General features: G+C 40.1%; 1 protein-coding gene across 2 annotated transcripts in view; it reads right to left on the bottom strand.

Moving 5' to 3' along the window:
- Positions 1-10,708: 10,708 nt before the first annotated feature.
- Positions 10,709-18,307, bottom strand: part of FMR1NB (FMR1 neighbor) — a 45,443-nt gene continuing 37,844 nt past the window's right edge. Inside the window, exons 5-6 of one of the 2 annotated variants that reach the window (XM_008273460.5) lie at positions 12,673-12,818; positions 10,709-10,865 (exon numbers count right to left, since the gene is read on the bottom strand). In XM_008273460.5, the coding sequence (XP_008271682.1) occupies positions 10,849-10,865; positions 12,673-12,818 (163 nt within the window). In that variant the 3' untranslated portion in view covers positions 10,709-10,848. The remainder of the gene's footprint in view (positions 10,866-12,672; positions 12,819-18,307) is intronic. The other variant, XM_089324181.1, reaches the window with a different exon arrangement.

Genomic DNA, 18,307 nt, shown 5'->3' with positions numbered 1-18,307 from the left:
GTTCAAATGGATAGTTACTTGATGCACATGTAGTAGAACTGGATTCAGTTACTAGCTACTGAACTTCTGGGGAGTGAACCAGAATATGGGAGATTATATATATATATATATATATATATGTTTATATATAAAGATATATATGAAGATTTTATATATATATATATATATATATATAATCTTTAATACATAGCCTAGCTTGAAAGAAAAGTAAATTTCCAGAGATCATAAGGGAAGAATGAAATAAGACCCAGAACCAGGGTGACTATCCAAGCTTTACCATGAGAAATTCCACATCCATAAAAGGTTTTTGATATTTATCAACTGCTTTCTTCTGCACTTTTTCTGAAAACTGTGTAATTTTTCCCAGTTTTTCCTTTGATATGATTATATTCAAATATGTTTCAAGACTGGAACATCCTTATGGAATATCGTGGAGTGGCTGGTGTCATGGTGCAGCAGGTAAAGCTGCCACATATGACACTGCATCTCATATAAGCACTAGTTTGAGCCACAGCATCTCCACTTCCAATCCAGCTCCCTGCTAATGAGCATGGGAAAGCAACAGAAGATAGCTCAAGTACCTGGGCCCCTGCTACTCATGTAGAAGACCCAAATGGACTTCAGGCTCCTGGCTTTGGATTAGCCCAGCCCTGGCTATTGTGCCCTTTTCAGGAATGAACCAGCATATGGAAGATCTCTTTCTCTGTGTGTCAGTATGCCTTTCAAATAAATAATTCTTAGGAAAACATATTGTTGAATTATAGCTATATGATACATAGATAGATAGGTACTTATAGGATTTTTGCATCAATGTCCTTAAGTTAAATTTGTCTCTAACACTCTTTTCTTGTATTATTTTTAGCTGGTTATGACATCTACAGTGTGTTAGTTTCATAGATACGATGAGCAGTGTTTTCTGTTATTCTAATTTCTAGAATAATTTTTGTAGGATTGGGATTTCTTTTTCTAAAAGTTCAGTAAAATTCACCCAAACTATTAGAGTCGGGCCCCAGGAGAAATGAAGAGTGCAACGAGAAGCCTTTACCCTAAGCTCTCTGCCACCTGTAAAAACTGTCTCCTACATTTCCCTCCATATACTGGCCCTGCCCAAAGGTCTTTGATAAACTTTTAGTTTTTAAGTGTACGTCCCATTAACTTCCCTGTCATTCTTTTGGCATCGATAGTTGTGAAGGTAGTGGAGGGAGCTACATATGATAACCTGTCTGCCATACGTGACAACTTATGTTCAATGCAACCTTGGTTTTCTGATTTAAAGGAACTTTGAAAAAGGAAACTGAGGCCTTTTAAAACTTTAATTACTTTCCATTGCTCTTATGAAACATTGAGAATTACCTTTTGCCTTCCCAATGTCATCTTTTTTCGTTACTTGCTCGAAATTCCTTACAACTTTGGGAAACTCTTCCATGCTCTACCCATCAGAGGGAATATTAAGCACCTCTCCTGTGAAATCTGTTTATAAGTGTAAGACACTGTTTACAAATGTCTACCTCATTAGTTTGCAAGTTTCTTTGGAGCAAGGGCTGTGGTTGTTCGTTTCTATGCTTTTCCCTGCATTTAACAGTGTCTAACATACAATAAGCACTTGTTAAATTGTATGAAACCAGAACCATAGAATTTATTATCCAGAAGAATCTTATAACACCAAATGTGTACTATCTCAGTTATTTTCTGAGAACTTTACTGGTGGAGAATATAGGCAAGGTTATTTTTCTTCACTTATCATTTGGGTCAACATCACACAAGTAGAAGTGACTTAAGTAGAAGGATTTAGGAATTATGACTACCAAATAATACCTATTAGAATTCTACTTCTCATACTTACCCTCAGCTATCAAGCCATAACGTCAATGTATTTGGAATATTATAATCCTCAATTTTAGAATTTAAGTTTACAGATTCACATTGATAAGGTCATTTCTACCCACATATTCAACCTTAGTTTATTCTGCCAGTAAATGAATAGTGGCTCTGTGGTTCTGTCCTCATGGTGCACACAGTCAGTTTTGATGGTGCATTAAATTATTAAGATGCATGTATAATGAATTTCAATTAGGCAACAAATACATATACAAAATGTAGAATTCATGACAGTAAAGATGCTGTTCTTTTTAGTTTACTCACCTCTGTATCCCCAATTCCTAGAACAATGCCTGACAAAAAAAGTTATGCAGCATTAGAACATAGACAAGATACATTTACAAAATGCCATTATGGACACAATGTTCTTTACTACATTAAAAAGAATCCCTTATTGTGTGATTCATTAATTTTACAAAGATAGTAATATGATGTTAATAGGGGAAACGGGTGTGAAGTATATGGAAGCTCTTTGTAATACTACTTCAATTATTGTTTTGTAAATTTAAAACTACTCTAAAATAAAATGAAAATAACAGAGAATCCCTTAGTTAACAAAGCTTCATTGGAGGCTGACATTGTAGCATAGCAGGTAAAGCCACCACCTGTGATGCCAGCATCCCATATGGATGCCAGTTCAAGCCCCGGTTGCTCCACTTCTAATCCAGCTCCCTGCTAATGTACCTGAGAAAGCAGCAGAAGATGGCCCACATGCTTGGCCCCTGTACCCACATGGGAGATAGGGAGGAAGATCTTGGCTCCCAGTTTTGGCATGGCCTAGGCCCTGAGATTGCAGCCTTTTGGGGGAGTGAACCAACAGATGGAAGACACCTCTCTCTCTCTCTCTCTCTCTCTCTCTCTCTCTCCCTTTCTCTTTCTCTCTCTTTGTTTCTCTCTCTCTCTAACTCTGCCTTCCAAATAAATAAATATTTAAAACCAATAAAGCTTCATTGTCAATCATGCTGACATCCAAGAGAGATACTGTCCTCATTTTCCAACTTACTGAAGTTTACATCTTTCCAGATTCTTTACTAGACTCTGGTGGTCCAAGGAATATAGTGAAAGATCTTTGGCTTTCACCAATTGGTGATACTTGGTTCAGAGTCATAAAGTCTGGAGTTAGTAAGAATGTTTGTGATCTCTGGTTGTAAAATAGTCACCCTAATCAGGTTAAATTTAGGCTCTGCTTCGGAAATACTTCTCATTTAGCTAGTTGTCTTTTCATTTAGAATATATATGGTAATGGCTGCGAGAAATGAGTCAGACTATTAATGTGTCCATATTACTAATATGCTTATGATTTGCCCATCTATCTTTTGCAGGGCTTGATCATCCATGTCAGATATGGTTTGGTAGTGCATTACACACTGATATTGAGGATAGCACTTTGAATAACTATTTCCTTCCCACTCTTTTGAGGGTCTCTTTGGCTTTTAATCTGAATAAATATCAACCCTCAATTTCTTTAACTTTTCATCTCTGATCCAGCATTTATTCCACATCACTAATTGTTCAGCTAGCACCCTAAGCTCACATTCTTTGCCCACTTAGAGATAATCATTTTTCTCATGCCCTACAACCTAGATTTTAATTTTTTTAGAGAACAGATGCAAATATCCTCTGTATTGTTTTCAAAGCACTGCTTCAGACTAGCCTTATCTTCATAGATTACAGGTGATTTCACTGAAATTTCAATCTTATATTCTAAAGTACATGCTTCCTTATGCAGTTGTTTTATTACTTATTTTTACCCAAAGAACTTTTTTACTGTTGTTCTTTTTCATTTGGTTTCTCCTGAATGCAGCTTTTAAAACTTAGAGCGCCAGGCATTGTGGCGCAGCAGGTTAAACTGCCACTTACGATATCCACATCCCATATCAGAGAACCAGTTCAAGTCCCAGCACCTGTTTCTGATCTAGTGTCCTGCTAATGCACCCTGGGTTGGCCCCTACTATCCACATAGGAGACCCAGATGGAGTTCTTGTCTTTGCCCTGGCCCAGTCTCTTGGCTGCTGTGGGCATTTGGGAGTGAACCAGCAGATGGAAATATTCTCTCTCTCTCTCTCTCTCTCTCTCTCTCTCTAGCATATGGAAATATTCTATTTTCTCTCTCTATCAAACACACACACACACACACACACACGGAGGCAAAAATAAACAAGTAAAAAATTTAGATCAGCAGGATCATATTCTTGAAGAGTAGCTTTAAAAGCAACTACTTGTCTACTGAATTCTGCTGATTATTTGATATAAGTAACTTTTGTATTATTTCTTTATTTTTTTATTTTTTTTTTTATTTTTTGACAGGAAAGTTAGAGAGAGAGAGAAAGACAGGGAGAAAGGTCTTCCTTTCCATTGGTTAACCCCCCAAAATGGCCACTACGGCCAGCATGCTGTGCTGATCCGAAGCCAGGAGCCAGGTTCCCCCCACCCCGGTCTCCCATGTGGGTGCAAGGCCCAAGCACTTGGGCCATCCTCCACTGCACTCCCGGGCCACAGCAGAGAGCTGGACTGGAAAAGGAGCAACCAGGACAGAATCCGGTGCCCCGACCGGGACTAGAACCAGGGTGCCGGCGCCGCAGGCGGAGGATTAGCCTAGTGAGCCGTGGCGCTGGCCATAAGTAACTTTTTTTCTAAGATTTCATTTTGACTTGGAAGTAACCACTCATCATAGCAAAAAGAAATCCACAAATCATCATTCTTTCTAATTCAATCATCCAATAGATATTTTATTCATTGATCACCTACTACATGCCAGACACCATCCTAGGCACTTGGGATTGTGATAGTTAATTATGTGTCAATTTGACTGGATATGCCCAAATATTTGAACAAACAGTATTCTGGATGTGTTTGTGATATTTATCATCATCATCATCATCATTATCATTTGAAAGATAGAATGACAGAAAGTGAGATCTTCCATCCATTGTTTCACTCCCCAAATGGCCTCAATAGCCGTGGCTGGGCCAGGCAGAAACTAGGAGCCAAGAATTCCACTGGGGTTTCCCCTCGGGTAGCAAGAATTCAAGTACTTGGGCCATTGTTCTCTGCTTCCTAGGCACTGGATTGAAAAAGGAGCAGCTGAGACTCTCTGATATGGGATGCTAGTATCCCAAGTGGTGGCTTAATCTGCTGTGCCACAATGCCTGAACCTGTGATGGTGCTTTGAGGTGAAATTAACATTTTTTAATCAAATGACAACTTTATTTTGATGCACAAAAGTTTGACATCATGCATATGAGGAGGTATTCAAAAACTTCTTGGAAAATGCATATTATGGAAAAAGTAAATTGCTAGATTAAGTAAGGCAGATTGTCCTCCCTCTGTGTGTCAGCCTCATCCAATCAGTCAAAGGCCTCAGTAGAACAAAAAGGGGTAATCCTCTCCTGAGTGAGCAAGAATTCCTCCTGCTTGAATACTGGGACACTCATTCTTTTTGAGTCTCAAATCTGTCAGCCTCCAGATGAGAACTATATCACTGGTTCTCAGACCTTTGAACTTGGGCTAGAACTAAACTATCAGCTCTCCTGGGTTTTCAGCTTGCTAATACACCCCTCAGATCTTAGAACTTATCTACCTCCATGATCACATGAGCCAATTTCTTATAATAAATCTCTACATAAACACACACACACACACACACACACACAATCCACAGTCTCTTTCTTGGGAGATCTCTAATTACAGAGCTACATTACTGAACAAGATATACAAATATACCTGCTCTAATAGGACATACATTCTGACGGGGGGGGGGGCACATAATAAACAGTAACCATAAAAATAATTTAATCCTAGTAGGTCCACGGGTGAAAAATGTTATGAACAAAAAGGAACAATGTAGAGTGGAAACCAGGAGGGTAGGCTTCAGATTTTAAAAACTACTTCAGGGGCCAGTTTTTTGTAGCACAGTGGGTAAAAGCCCCAGCTTGCAGTGTCAGCATTCCATATGGGCGCCAGTTCAAGTCCTAGCTGCTCCACTTCCGATCCATCTCTCTGCTTGTGGCCTGGGAAGTCAGTGGGTGGTCCAAGTCCTTGGGCACCTGCACCCATGTAGGAGACCCAGAAGAAGCTCCGGGCTTTGGATCAGCTCAGCTCTGGCCATTGCGGTCATTTGGGGAGTGAACCAGTGGATAGAAGCCTTCTCTCTCTCTCTCTCTCTCTGGCTGTACCTCTCTTTTTTTAAAAAAGATTTTATTTATTTTATTTGAGAGGTAGAGTTACAGACAGTGAGAGGGAGAAACAGAGAGAGAGGTCTTCCCTCCATTGGTTCACTCCCCAGATGGCCACAACAGCTGGAGCTGCGCCGATCCGAAGCCAGGAGCCAGGTGCCTCCTCCTGGTCTCCCACGTGGGTGCAGGGGCCCAAGCACTTGAGCCATCCTCCACTGCTTTCTCAGGCCATAGCAGAGAGCAGGATTGGAAGAGGGGCATCCAGGACTAGAACTGGCGCCCATATGGGATGCCAGCACTGCAAGCAGAGGATTAACCTACTGTGCCATGGCGCCAGCCTCCTCTACCTCTCTCTTAACTCTTTCAGATAAATAAATCTCTTTTTTGACAGGCAGAGTTAGACATTGAGAGAGAGAGAAAGAGAGAGAGAGAGAGAGAGAGAGAGAGAGAGAGAGAGAGAGAGAGAGAAAGGTCTTCCTTCCATTGGTTCACCCCCCAAATGGCTGCTACGGCTGGAGCTATGCCGATCTGAAGCCAGGAGCCAGGTACTTATCCTGTCTCCCAGGCGGGTGCAGGGCCCAAGCACTTGGGCCATCTTCCACTGCACTCCTGGGCCACAGCAGAGAGCTGGACTGGAAAAGGAGCAACCAGGACAGAATCCAGCGCCCCAACTGGGATTAGAACCCGGGGTGCCGGTGCCACAGGCAGAGGATTAGCCTAGTAAGCCACAGTGCCGGCCTCAAATAAATAAATCTTAAAAAAAAAAAAAAAAAAACTACTTCACCAATAGGACTTTCATAAATTCTGGCCAACTGAATTCTTATTTTTCTTCTACTTTTAAACCATTAATCATAAGCTTTGCTTGTTATTTTCATCCTATGGACTCATACGTACACAATCATAAAGACTGTGTCTTTTTCTAGTGAAATAGTTCTTGAAGATAAGTTACCTTTAAATCAAGGTTCAGACCCATTTTGCATATTTTGAACATTTGATCATGATTTTTCTTATGGTCACCAGGGACTGATTAATGTTCCTGGTTTCATGCAGTGTATTCCCTTCTAGTTTTGCCTTATTATTTCTTTTGTTCACAAGATTTATATTGTAGTTGCCTGGGCCAAAACTCTTATCCCCATCTTTCTTATACTATATACGCTACTCTTCATCAAATCCTGACACACTATATACTTTCTTACACTATATACGCTACTCTTCATCAAACGTGAGTAAGACCACCTCACCACTTTTACTGTTACTACCCTGGTATGTGTCACCACCAAATTTCCTAGCTGCTCTCCCTACTTCTGCACCAGTCTGTTAAAGTCTTCTCTCAATAAAAAACATAGTGCTCATGTTAAAACAAAAGGGCCGGTGCTGCGGCTCAATAGGCTAATCCTCTGCCTTGTGGTGCTGGCACACCAGGTTCTAGTCCCGGTCGGGGCACCGGATTCTGTCTTGGTTGCCCCTCTTCCAGGCCAGCTCTCTGCTGTGGCCAGGGAGTGCAGTGGAGGATGGCCCAAGTGCTTGGGCCCTGCACCCCATGGGAGACCAGGAGAAGCACCTGGCTCCTGGCTTCGGATCAGCCCAATGCGCCGGCTGCAGCATGCCGGCCGCGGCAGCTATTGGAGGGTGAACCAATGGCAAAGGAAGACCTTTCTCTCTGTCTCTCTCTCTCACTGTCCACTCTGCCTCTCAAAAAAAAAAAGTAAGATTCCATTACTTCTTAAAAGCTATTCAATGGCTTCAAAAGTCAAAGTGCCAAGTAAATCTGCCTACCCATCCCTTATTGTCATTCCCCTGACTTCAGCCCCCACATCTATCCCCCTTGCTCACTCTTCTTAAGCAATGATAGTCTCCTTCATATTCCTCCCCTATGTTCCTTTGAAGCATGCAAGGCAAGTTCTGCCTCAGGATCTCTGTACTTGTTCCTTCTCTCTGGAATGCTTATACCCCAGATAGCTGCACAGCTTGCTTCCTTATTTCCTGAGGTCTTTACTCAGACACCATATTCTCATTGAGGTCTTCTCTGAGCATCTTAAGTAAAAATACAAACCTTCCTCATATACCCCAGTCCTTTATTGTGCTTTATTTTTTTCTCCTTAGCACATATTATCTAATATACTATATATTTTACTTATCTTTTTGTTTTCTGACTACTTCACTAGAATATGAACTCTATAAGGGCAGAGATTTTTGTATGCTTTGTTCACTTCTATCTCCCCAGCACTATATTTTCTGATACATATTGTTGAACCAATGAATGAATACCCAAACATATTTGTATCCAAAAGTTGCATTGAAAAATATGGATTTCTCAAATCAAAAGGGAATTAGCAACAGGTCTGGTATCCATCAAATATCTCATAGCTTCTCCAGAAGCTGATGACACCATTGCCTTGAGAAATCTTGCAGTGCACCCAGTGTTCTTAATTATGGGATTGGGGGTGGTAGTTGTTGCCATCAAGCACACCTGCTCAGTAAATACACATTTCCCAGGCACAATGTCTTTTTTATTATTATTGGAAAAGCAGAGTTACTCCCCAATTGGCCACAACAGCCAGGACTGAGCCAGGCAGAAGCCAGGAGCTCCCTCCAGGTCTCCCATGTGGGTATAGTGGCCCAGACACTTGGGCTTTCCTCCCTTGCTTTTCTAGGCACATTAGCATGGAGCTGGATCAGAAGTGGAGGAGCAGCTGGGACTCAAACTGGCAACCATATGGGATGCCAGACTCACAGGTGGCAGTTTTATCTGCTATGCCACAACGCCAGGCCCTACAAGAACTCTTTTACACTCATTTTATCTGAAATCTGTGGAGCTACCTGGATCTGAAATTTCTGTAATAAGAGTTGCTTCTTTTATGATCACCAAACACCAAGATACCTTCCTGCAGAAATGCAATATATTAGAGAAATAACTGGATCATAGGAAATTTCAGTGTCCTCTCCTTTTATTCCTTCTTATTCTCTGAGAAACTACTTTTCTTAGGGCCAGCTCCGTGGCGTCGAACGTTAAGCCTCCGCTTGTGTTGCCAGCATCCCATATGGACTACGGTTCGAATCCCTGCTGCTCCACTTCCAATCCAGCTCTCTGCTAATGTGCCTGGGAAAGCAGAGGAAGATGGCCCTAGTCCTTGGGCCCCTGCACCCACGTAAAAGACCCGGAAGAAGCTCCTGGCTCCTGGCTTCAGCCTGGCCCAGTCCTGGCCATTGCAGCCATTTAGGGGAGCAAACCAGCAGAATGGAAGATATTCTCCCTCTCTCTCTCTCTCTCTCTCTCTCTCCCTCCCTCTCTCTCTGTATTTCTGCCTTTCAAATAAATAACTAAATCTTAAAAAGAAAGAAAGAAACTACTTTGGCTAGCTACCTCAGTTATGAACGCCCATAGAACCTGGTACTCATCCTCTCATATCCCTGTCATTACTGCTTTCCCTGGCTTCCTCTTCAGCTAGAAGAGCACTATGAAGGTAGGGTCAAGTCTCTATTGGTCATAACTATATCTCTAGGACACAGCAGGGGCTCAGTGAATGTTGAATGAATAAGGAGTCTACATCAACTTAAGTGCTACACACTTCAAAAGAGGAAAGTAAAGCATAAAAATATATTATTTTTAAAAGTATAATCAATTTATACATATCACAGAACACAACTGTTTTCTTAAAAACATGAAGAAAAGATAACAACAATATTTATTTCTGGATAGTGGGACTCTGAATAGTGGTTGATTTCTTTTTCTTTCCCCATATCCTTATCTACCAAATTTCCTATAATGTGTCTCACTCTTATGGTGGGAAAAGAATGTTATAAAATAAAAAGGGCAACACTACTAAAATGTTTTCATCTATTTTCCTCAAAATAGTTTCATATATAGTGAAATATGATCACTAGGTTCCCTCCACACACACTTTGCTTGAAGGTGAATAACAGCATGAACTCCTTATTTAGCACCAGCAGAAATAATGTTGATAAAATAACCCAAGTTGCAAAATTACATCACCAAGTTAGGGCTTGAAATGCCACCAATGTTTTACAAATAGTTTCTAAAATCCTATAAGAATTATTTTTTAGAAAGAATCTGGGGGTTAAACCTCTGCCTACAGTGCCAGCATCCCATATGGGTGTTGGTTCGTGTTCTGGCTGTTCCTCTTTCGATCCAGTTCTCTGCTATGGCCTGGGAAAGCAGTGGAAGATGGCACCAGTGCTTCGGCCCCTGCACCCATGTGAGAGACCCAGGAGAAGCTCCTGGCTCTTGGCTTTGGATCGACACAGCTCTGGCTGATGTAGCCATTTGCGGAGTTAAGCAGCAGATGGAAGTCCTTTCTGTCTCTCCCTCTCTCTGTCTGGGAAGGAAGGAGGGAAGGAGGGAAGGAGGGAAGGAGGGAAGGAGGGAAGGAGGGAAGGAGGGAAGGAGGGAAGGAAGGAAGGAAGGAAGGAAGGAAGGAAGGAAGGAAGGAGAGGAGGGAGGGAGGGAGGGAGGGAAGGAGGGAAGGAAGGAAGGAAGGAAGGAGAGGAGAGGAGAGGAGGGAGGGAGGGAGGGAGGGAGGAAGGAAGGAAGGAAGGAGGGAAGGGAGGAAGGAAGGAAGGAAGGAAGGAAGGAAGGAAGGAAGGAAGGAAGGAAGGAAGGAAGGAAGGAAAAACAATCTGTACTCTGGTTTGATGCATAAAAGAGAACTATCAACTTTATTTAACATTTGAAAGTAAACATGACAAAACTAAGAATAAATTTTGGGCTTTTCAAAGTGCCCCAACAAGTTTGAACTGGGAGAATCTCCGCTGCTCTGGAACACTGGTGTTCATCTCAACGGGAAAATAACGCTACGGGAGAAAAGTAAAGTAGGTTAAACAACTTGAAGGGACAAATATGCACACATCATGCTTTGTTATATAAGGAAATGACTGAACAAAATTTTCAAGCTCTTTATATTTGATATTATAATCAACTTCAGCATTTTCAGTTTGCCAGTACACCATTTTATATTTCTGTGAGGCATATACACAAAATAGACTATAGCAAATACCATAACACAGATAATTTCTGAAAAACAAAGTTAACTTCCATGCCCTAGTGAATGTCCCACAGAAATACATTGTGTTAAACTAGTTAAAATCTGACATGTGTGCACACATATATGTTGTATTAAATTATATAATGACTAGTGCTCAAACAGTATTTTGCACTTTGTGTTCTGTGTGGGGGCAAATTGATGAAATCTTAATTTATACTAAATTGATCTTCTGTATATAAAGAGAATTGAAAATGAATCTTGATGTAAATGGAATGGGAGAGGGAGTGGGAGATGGGAGGGTTATGGGTGGGAGGGAAGTTATGGGGGGGGGGAATCCATTGTAATCCATAAACTATACTTTGGAAATGTATATGTACTAAATAAAAGTTTAAAAAATTTTTAAAAAGAGTACTTCATAAAGTTTGTGGAAAGTGGAATTAAAAGATAAGTCTATTTTGATACAAAAACATTTTGAAATCCATTTTTCATAATATGTATTTTCCATGAACTTTATGAAGATACTTCCCACAAGGTAACATATTAGTATAAATAATAATATACATGTATTATTGTAACATATATTTATGTATTATTATAGGTAAATTATGTATGTATGTTACTATATCCACATTATATTTATAATATTTTCATCTAAGGATTATCTTTCATTTCTCCTGAGATAAGTCATTTTTCATATTCATCTAATTTAATCTCATTCCACATAATGGTGAACTGAGGTCCAGGAAAGTTAAGGGACTCGCCATACCTACACTATAAATAATGACAAAACTAGGACTATAATCAGAGTCTCCTGACACAAAGTTCAATGGTGTGTTATTCTACTCCTTTGCTTCCCTGTAATGGAGGCTAGGAATCAACATCTTAAATTGGAGTAGTGCATTACAATTTCCAAAGCATTTTCACATATGCTGCATTGTTTAAGTTACACAAAAAAATCTCAAATGATGGCATCAGGGAGCTGAACAGTAATGTACTTGCTCATGGAGACACTACTAGTAAACCTATTTTCTCACCAACCATTTTATTCTTAGTTAGCCTTTCTTAGTTACTTTTGGAGGAGACAACACAGGCCAAGTCTAGAGGATTTGCAAACCTGTTCAAATGAAGCCAAGGTAGTCCCTGGTATATGATTCTAGGATCCCTCTCTCAACCCCTCCTAATATGGCATTGTGCAGGTCTGGAGAGCAGGCAACTAAGAGTAACAACTAAGATCCAGTATTTTATCCCAGATCTGTCAGACTCCTAAGACACTGCTCCAATGATACATACACATTGGAGACCACAGCCATGATTACTTAGCAAGGGTGTGTATCATGTAGCCTAAAAGAGCAGGCAGATTTCATTGTTTTGTTCCCTCTGAAGGGCTGAACTATTTATATGATACAATGTGGCACTCAAACAAGTTGGTACTTGCCTTGTCCATTTTTCTACCACCCAAATATCACTTATGATAATACTATTTCAGAAGCTGGCCTTCCTGTGGTCCAAACATTATAGAGTAAAAATAAGTATCAGTCAAACCAAGATGTTAGAACTATAAACCTAACAAGAATCAGAGGTTGAGCCCTTAAATGCTCTATGCTATTGTCAATTACCTTTGGTCTCCTGATCCTTTCCATCACTTCTCTCATCATCCTTTTCTTTATCTATCACTTCAGCACCCCTCTTATGTTTGCTTTTCTGTTTCTTTAACTCCTTCAAAACTTTCTTGGCTTTCTTTCGTAAAGGATTGGCCCATTTGCTGTAATATGAAAAGTTCGAGAGAAACCTTATTTTTTTTTAACAATGATAGAATAACAATGGGGGTTATAAACAAAAGCATATTTGCCCAGAGAATTCTTAACACTTGCCCACTTGTTTTTTTTAACTCACTAGGTTTAATAAATATGAAGAAAATATTGGACATGGTTCATTCATATTTATCATTGTAACCATCATTATTATTCTGTATACAGTAATTTTGATCATTTGCTCCTCTACAACAGGAATATTATCCTATTTCCTCTGCTAACATCAGAGTTACAATCCTTTTCCCACCCAATTTAGATATTATCTTGCCTAGGAAGCCTTCCTTTTCACTCCTAATATAGAAGGTTTTGCCCTTCCCATAAAATTTTCGCCCTTTGAAACCAAACAGAATTGGTTCACATTACATTCACATTTACAATTTTCAAGACACTTTCACCCACTCTTGTTATCATTTGGTATTCAACCTCAAACTTTCTTGTGATTCTACAGGCAGTGGGTGGAGAGGCACCTAAGAGGCAACCACATTTCAAGAATTTGGCTAGGTGTTTTACATACTTTATTTAATCCTCACAACAACACTAGAGATGTATAATATTTCCTGTTTTTGCAAATTACTAAACTGGGGCTTGGAGAAATAGAAAAACTCACCCAAGGTCTCATATAGTTGGCAAATGGAGATGGAAGGATTTGGAAGTGTGTCTAACTTTAAAGTACAGGCTCTCTCTGTTAGACCACACTGCACTGTCAGCTAATAATGGCTAATAACAACAGGTATGATAGACTTCCTACATGTGAAGCCTGTATACAAGCACTTCATCTGCATGTTCTCATCTAATCCTTCATGACGATTTGATGAGGTAGGTACTATTTTTGTCATTCTTATTTTTCAGACGGGAAACTGAAGCACCTGAGGGAAAACAACTTTCCCAAGATCACCAAACTACTCAGTAGTGGAGCAAATATTAAAATTCAGACCGGCCTAAATCTGAAGTACAATCTCTCTCTCTCTCAGTGCTAATCTGACTCTGTCTCCTTGCCAAGCTTGTAAGTTCCATTAGGCTAGAACCTTACCTTATAACTTTTTATACCCCAAAGAGGAAATAGAAATGTTCATTGATTTTTATCAAGAAATGTTAGCCGATTTTGATGTTCATTGGACTTTCACTTTCTAAAGCACTAAATATAAGCCAAGGAGAAAAAAAATAGGAATGTTCATGGAAAAAGTAAGGAAAGAAAACACACAAAAAAAGATCTGCACACAATATTATGAAGAGGTAATGATAAATAAATAATAATTATATCCTCAGCTTAATTATAGGTAGTATACAGAAGAACATACCTGGACCATGACAGTTTTGCTTAGGTACACAGCGCAACTCACTCCTGATCATGTGAGACCCAGAGAAAAATAAGCCTGTCTTTGAAATGATGATTTTGAAGGTAATACTCACTTTTCTCCCCTAAAACTACATTACCTAGTTGTCACTGAGCTCTAGTAGGTAAGACAGATGTGGAGTAAAGAAACACCTTTTTCTCAATTAATCATAAAAAGTCTCAAGGCAGAAATGAAATAGTGAGTTAAAGCCAAAAATATTTTATATGATTTACCTATGGCCACTTTATGTTGCTGATGTTGTTACCTGCAGCCTCAAAAAATAAAAATAATAATAACTGAAACTACTATACAGTTCTCAGTCCCTTGGAGATAGATGTGTTTCATAATGCAGGATGTTTTTAGATTTCAAAAGGTAGTGTGACATGATATACGATCATATGAACTCCCATGGGATCTGAGGCAGCATCTCATAATCAAACATAGTAATGCTTCTGTAACAAAATATATAAATATTCATGCTGTGGTGTAGCAAGTAAAGCCATCGCCTGTGGTGCTGGCATCCCATGTGGGCGCCAGAGTCCCCGCTGCTCCACTTCTGATCCAGCTCTCTGCTATGGCCTGGGAAAGCAGTAGAAGACGGCCAAGTCCTTGGGCACCTGCACCTGCTTGGGAGACCCGGAAGAAGTTTCCTGGCTCCTGGCTTCAGATGGGCGAAGCTCTGGCCATTGCAGCCAACTGGGGAGTGAACCAGCGAATGGAAGACCTCTCTCTCTCTCTCTCTCTCTCAAGTGAACCAGCAAATGGAAGACCTCTCTCTCTCTCTGCCTCTCCTTCTCTCTGTGTAACTCTTTCAAATAAATAATAAATAAATCTTTAAAAAAAAATAATAGGTGTAGCAAGTGTAAAACAAGGAAACAGCTAGAAGACAAGGCACCCATGTCAAAGAGTAGGATTCTGAAGTGCAGTATTTCACAGACTCAATTTTTAGTGACCGACAATGTGTGATATATGGGCATGAAAGTGGATGTCCATTGATGAGTTTAGTGGGTTGATATTTTCCCTGTGTTTCTTCTAAATCAAATTAATTCATTGATACAAATTATCAATCTTTAAAGATAAAGAACATTACACCAATTTTATAGATAGAAAACATAGTTTAATTTTCCATTCCCTAGCCACAAAGATATTCAAAAAATCCACAGAAAAAAATCAATGCAAGTATGTAGTGATTTACCTAATGCACAGTCTAGAAACCAGGGATTCTCAAACTTGAGTATCAATGAAAATCACTTGATGAGCTTTTTAAAATAGACTCCTGTACCCTACCACAAAAGTTTCTGATTCAGTAGGTCTGTAGTGAGGGCTGAGAACATGAATTTCTAACAAGCTCCCACAGGATGCTGATGGTACCAGTTCAGAGACCCCAATTTGAGAACTATAGCTCTAGACTCAAAGAAGTATGATACTTGTTCCCTTATCCTCAAGGAAGCTACAATTTAGCCAAAGAAAACCAATAACAGAAAACAAAGAATAATTATGCATTAAATTTTGTGGATCAGAATACAAGTGCAGGAGTAGGTGCTGTGACACAAAGGGTTAAAATCACCATCCTGTATTGGAGTACCTGAGATCAAATTCCACCTCTGCTTCAAATCCAGCTTCCCGCTAATGCATCCTGGGAGGCGGCAGATGACAGTACAAACGCTTGGCCCCTAGGCAGCCACATTGAAGATCTGGATGCAATTCTGGGCTCCTGGCTTTGACCTGGCCCAACCGTCGTTGTTGTGGGCACTGGGGGACTAAATTAGTAATTGGAAGATCTCTCTCTCTCTCTCTCTCTCTCCTATCTATCTATCTATCTCTCCCCCTCCCTCCCTTTTCCCCCTTTCTCTGTGTGTCACTCTGCCTTTGAAATAAATAAAATATAAAACTAATTTTTATAAAAGAAATACAAGTTCAAAAAGAGTTTCCAAGAAGAGAGAAAACATTGTGTCCTGGAACAGTTGAAAAATACTTCAGAAAAGAACTTGGGAGGCTAAAATTTGAAGAACAGAGACTATACAAATAAGTGAAGAAGATAAAACACAATTGAAGATATGGGAGCAAGATGGACAAAAGAACAGAGGCAAAAATAAAGCTCCTATATGCCAAGTAAAGATACCTCCCTGCCTGAAGCAAAAGGTATATGCACAGAATGTAAGTAATATTACTAGAGTTATAGAATAAATCCAATATAGACAGCTAAGCCACAGCCCTTCAAGAAGACATGCAGCAACAAGATTTCACTGTTTTTATTTATACTTTTTTATTCCTTTTTCCTAGAGTAGAAAAAGCTAGGAACTAAGAAGATGGGTTGGTGAGGCCAGAGTTGTGGGACAGTAGGTTAAGCCTCCACCTGCAGTGCCATCATCCCATAAAGGCACTAGTTAATATCCCAGCTGCTCCTCTTCTGATCCAGCTCCCTGCTCGTGGCCTGAGAAAGCAGTAGAAGATGGCCGAAGTGCTTGGGCCCCTTCACCCACATGGGAGACCCAGAAGAAACTCATGGCTCCTGGCTTTGGGTCAGCCCAGCTCCAGCCATTGCAGCCATTTGGGGAATGAACCAGCAGATGGAAGACCTCTTTGTCTCTCCTTCTTTCTCTCTGTAACTCTGCCTCTCAAATAAATAAATAAATCTTAAAAGGGGGTGGGGTGCCGGCACTGTGGAGTAGCATCCCTGCAGTGCCAGCATTCCATATCGGTGCTGGTTCAAGTCCCAGCTGCTCCACTTCTGATCCAGCTCTCTGCTTATGGCCTTGGAAAGCAGTAGAAGATGGCCCAAATTCTTGGAGCACTGTACCCACATGGAAGACTTGGAAGAAGCTCCTGGTTCCAACCTTCGGAGTGGCCCTGCTTTGGCTGCGGCGGCCATTTGGGGAGTGAACCAGTGGATGGGAGACCTCTCTCTCTCTGCTTCTGCCTCTCTGTAACTCTGCTTTTCAAATAAATAAATAAATAGATAAATATTTAAAAAAAAAAGAAGGGTTGGAATCCTTACCCTGTCATTATGAAATCTTGAGCAAGAGGCCAAACCTCCCTGCATCTCTGTTTTGAATGTCAATAAGATAACGTATGTGGAAATGCTAAAAAACTGGAAAATGTTAAATGCATGCTATTTTTAAAAATCTGTCTCTCTTTTATGGACTGTGACTTTCTACTTTGGACACTGATAAATGTTCCTTATTTCACTATGTGTTCCTTGAGAGCACAGAGCATGATCTGACTCACCTCTTTGTCCTTTACCACATCGAAAACAAGACTTAGATCTCAGATATTCTTGAATGTACTGTAAGTTCTTGAATGATAGAATGAAATGAAATAGTACTATTTTAGGAAAATGAGTCTGGCAATATATTTCATCATACATTAGAGGGAGAGAAGATTAAGAGACCATGTATACATCCAAATTAACTTGGAAGACTTCCTTACTCATTCACTCACTCTTTTCCAAAGGATAAAGCCATACATTCCCTATTTACATACCAGGAAACCTCTTCAAGACCTACCTCCTTGTCATCTTCCAAATATACTTCCAAATATACTCCCAGATATTGTTTCTCCTTTAAGAAACTTTCGGACTGTACATATCATTTTAATGCCTTCCTCAGTTCTACTATACCTTCCCTTTGCCCCTTAGATACCAGCCTTGGTTCTCTTCTCCTTCTCTTCTGAAATCACTTGCCCAGGACAAGAGAGAACACAAGGCCTGGACTAAGTTGTGACAGTAAAATGGTAGGAGGGGTAAATCCACGACTCATCCTAAAGGAAAACCAAAAAATTACAGGAAGGCTACAAAAATAGATTATATATTAAAGATAAAGGAAAGGAAATACCAATGAATCCAAGGTTAGACTAAGAGTTGAAAAAAATCACTGATAGAAGTGGAGAGCTATCATGGGGAGATGATTTGAGAGAAAGAGGTGAATCCACTTTTGCACACATTCCATTTCACATACTAACAAAACATTTAATTAACAACATTATTTGGAAATATGGAACTGGTAGAGGTGAGGATATCAGGATTCAGATTTAAGAGAGACTCACCCAGAGAATCTAAGAATATTGTGGTCAGAAAGGACCTTACCCAATTATCAAACTCAATTTTC

The sequence above is a fragment of the Oryctolagus cuniculus genome, chromosome X (genome assembly GCF_051225735.1).
Source record: "Oryctolagus cuniculus isolate XC-2025 breed Fujian yellow rabbit chromosome X, ASM5122573v1, whole genome shotgun sequence".
Classification (NCBI taxonomy): domain Eukaryota; kingdom Metazoa; phylum Chordata; class Mammalia; order Lagomorpha; family Leporidae; genus Oryctolagus; species Oryctolagus cuniculus.
The sequence above is the reverse complement of the archived record's forward strand: the minus strand, read 5'-3'. Positions and strand labels throughout refer to the sequence as shown.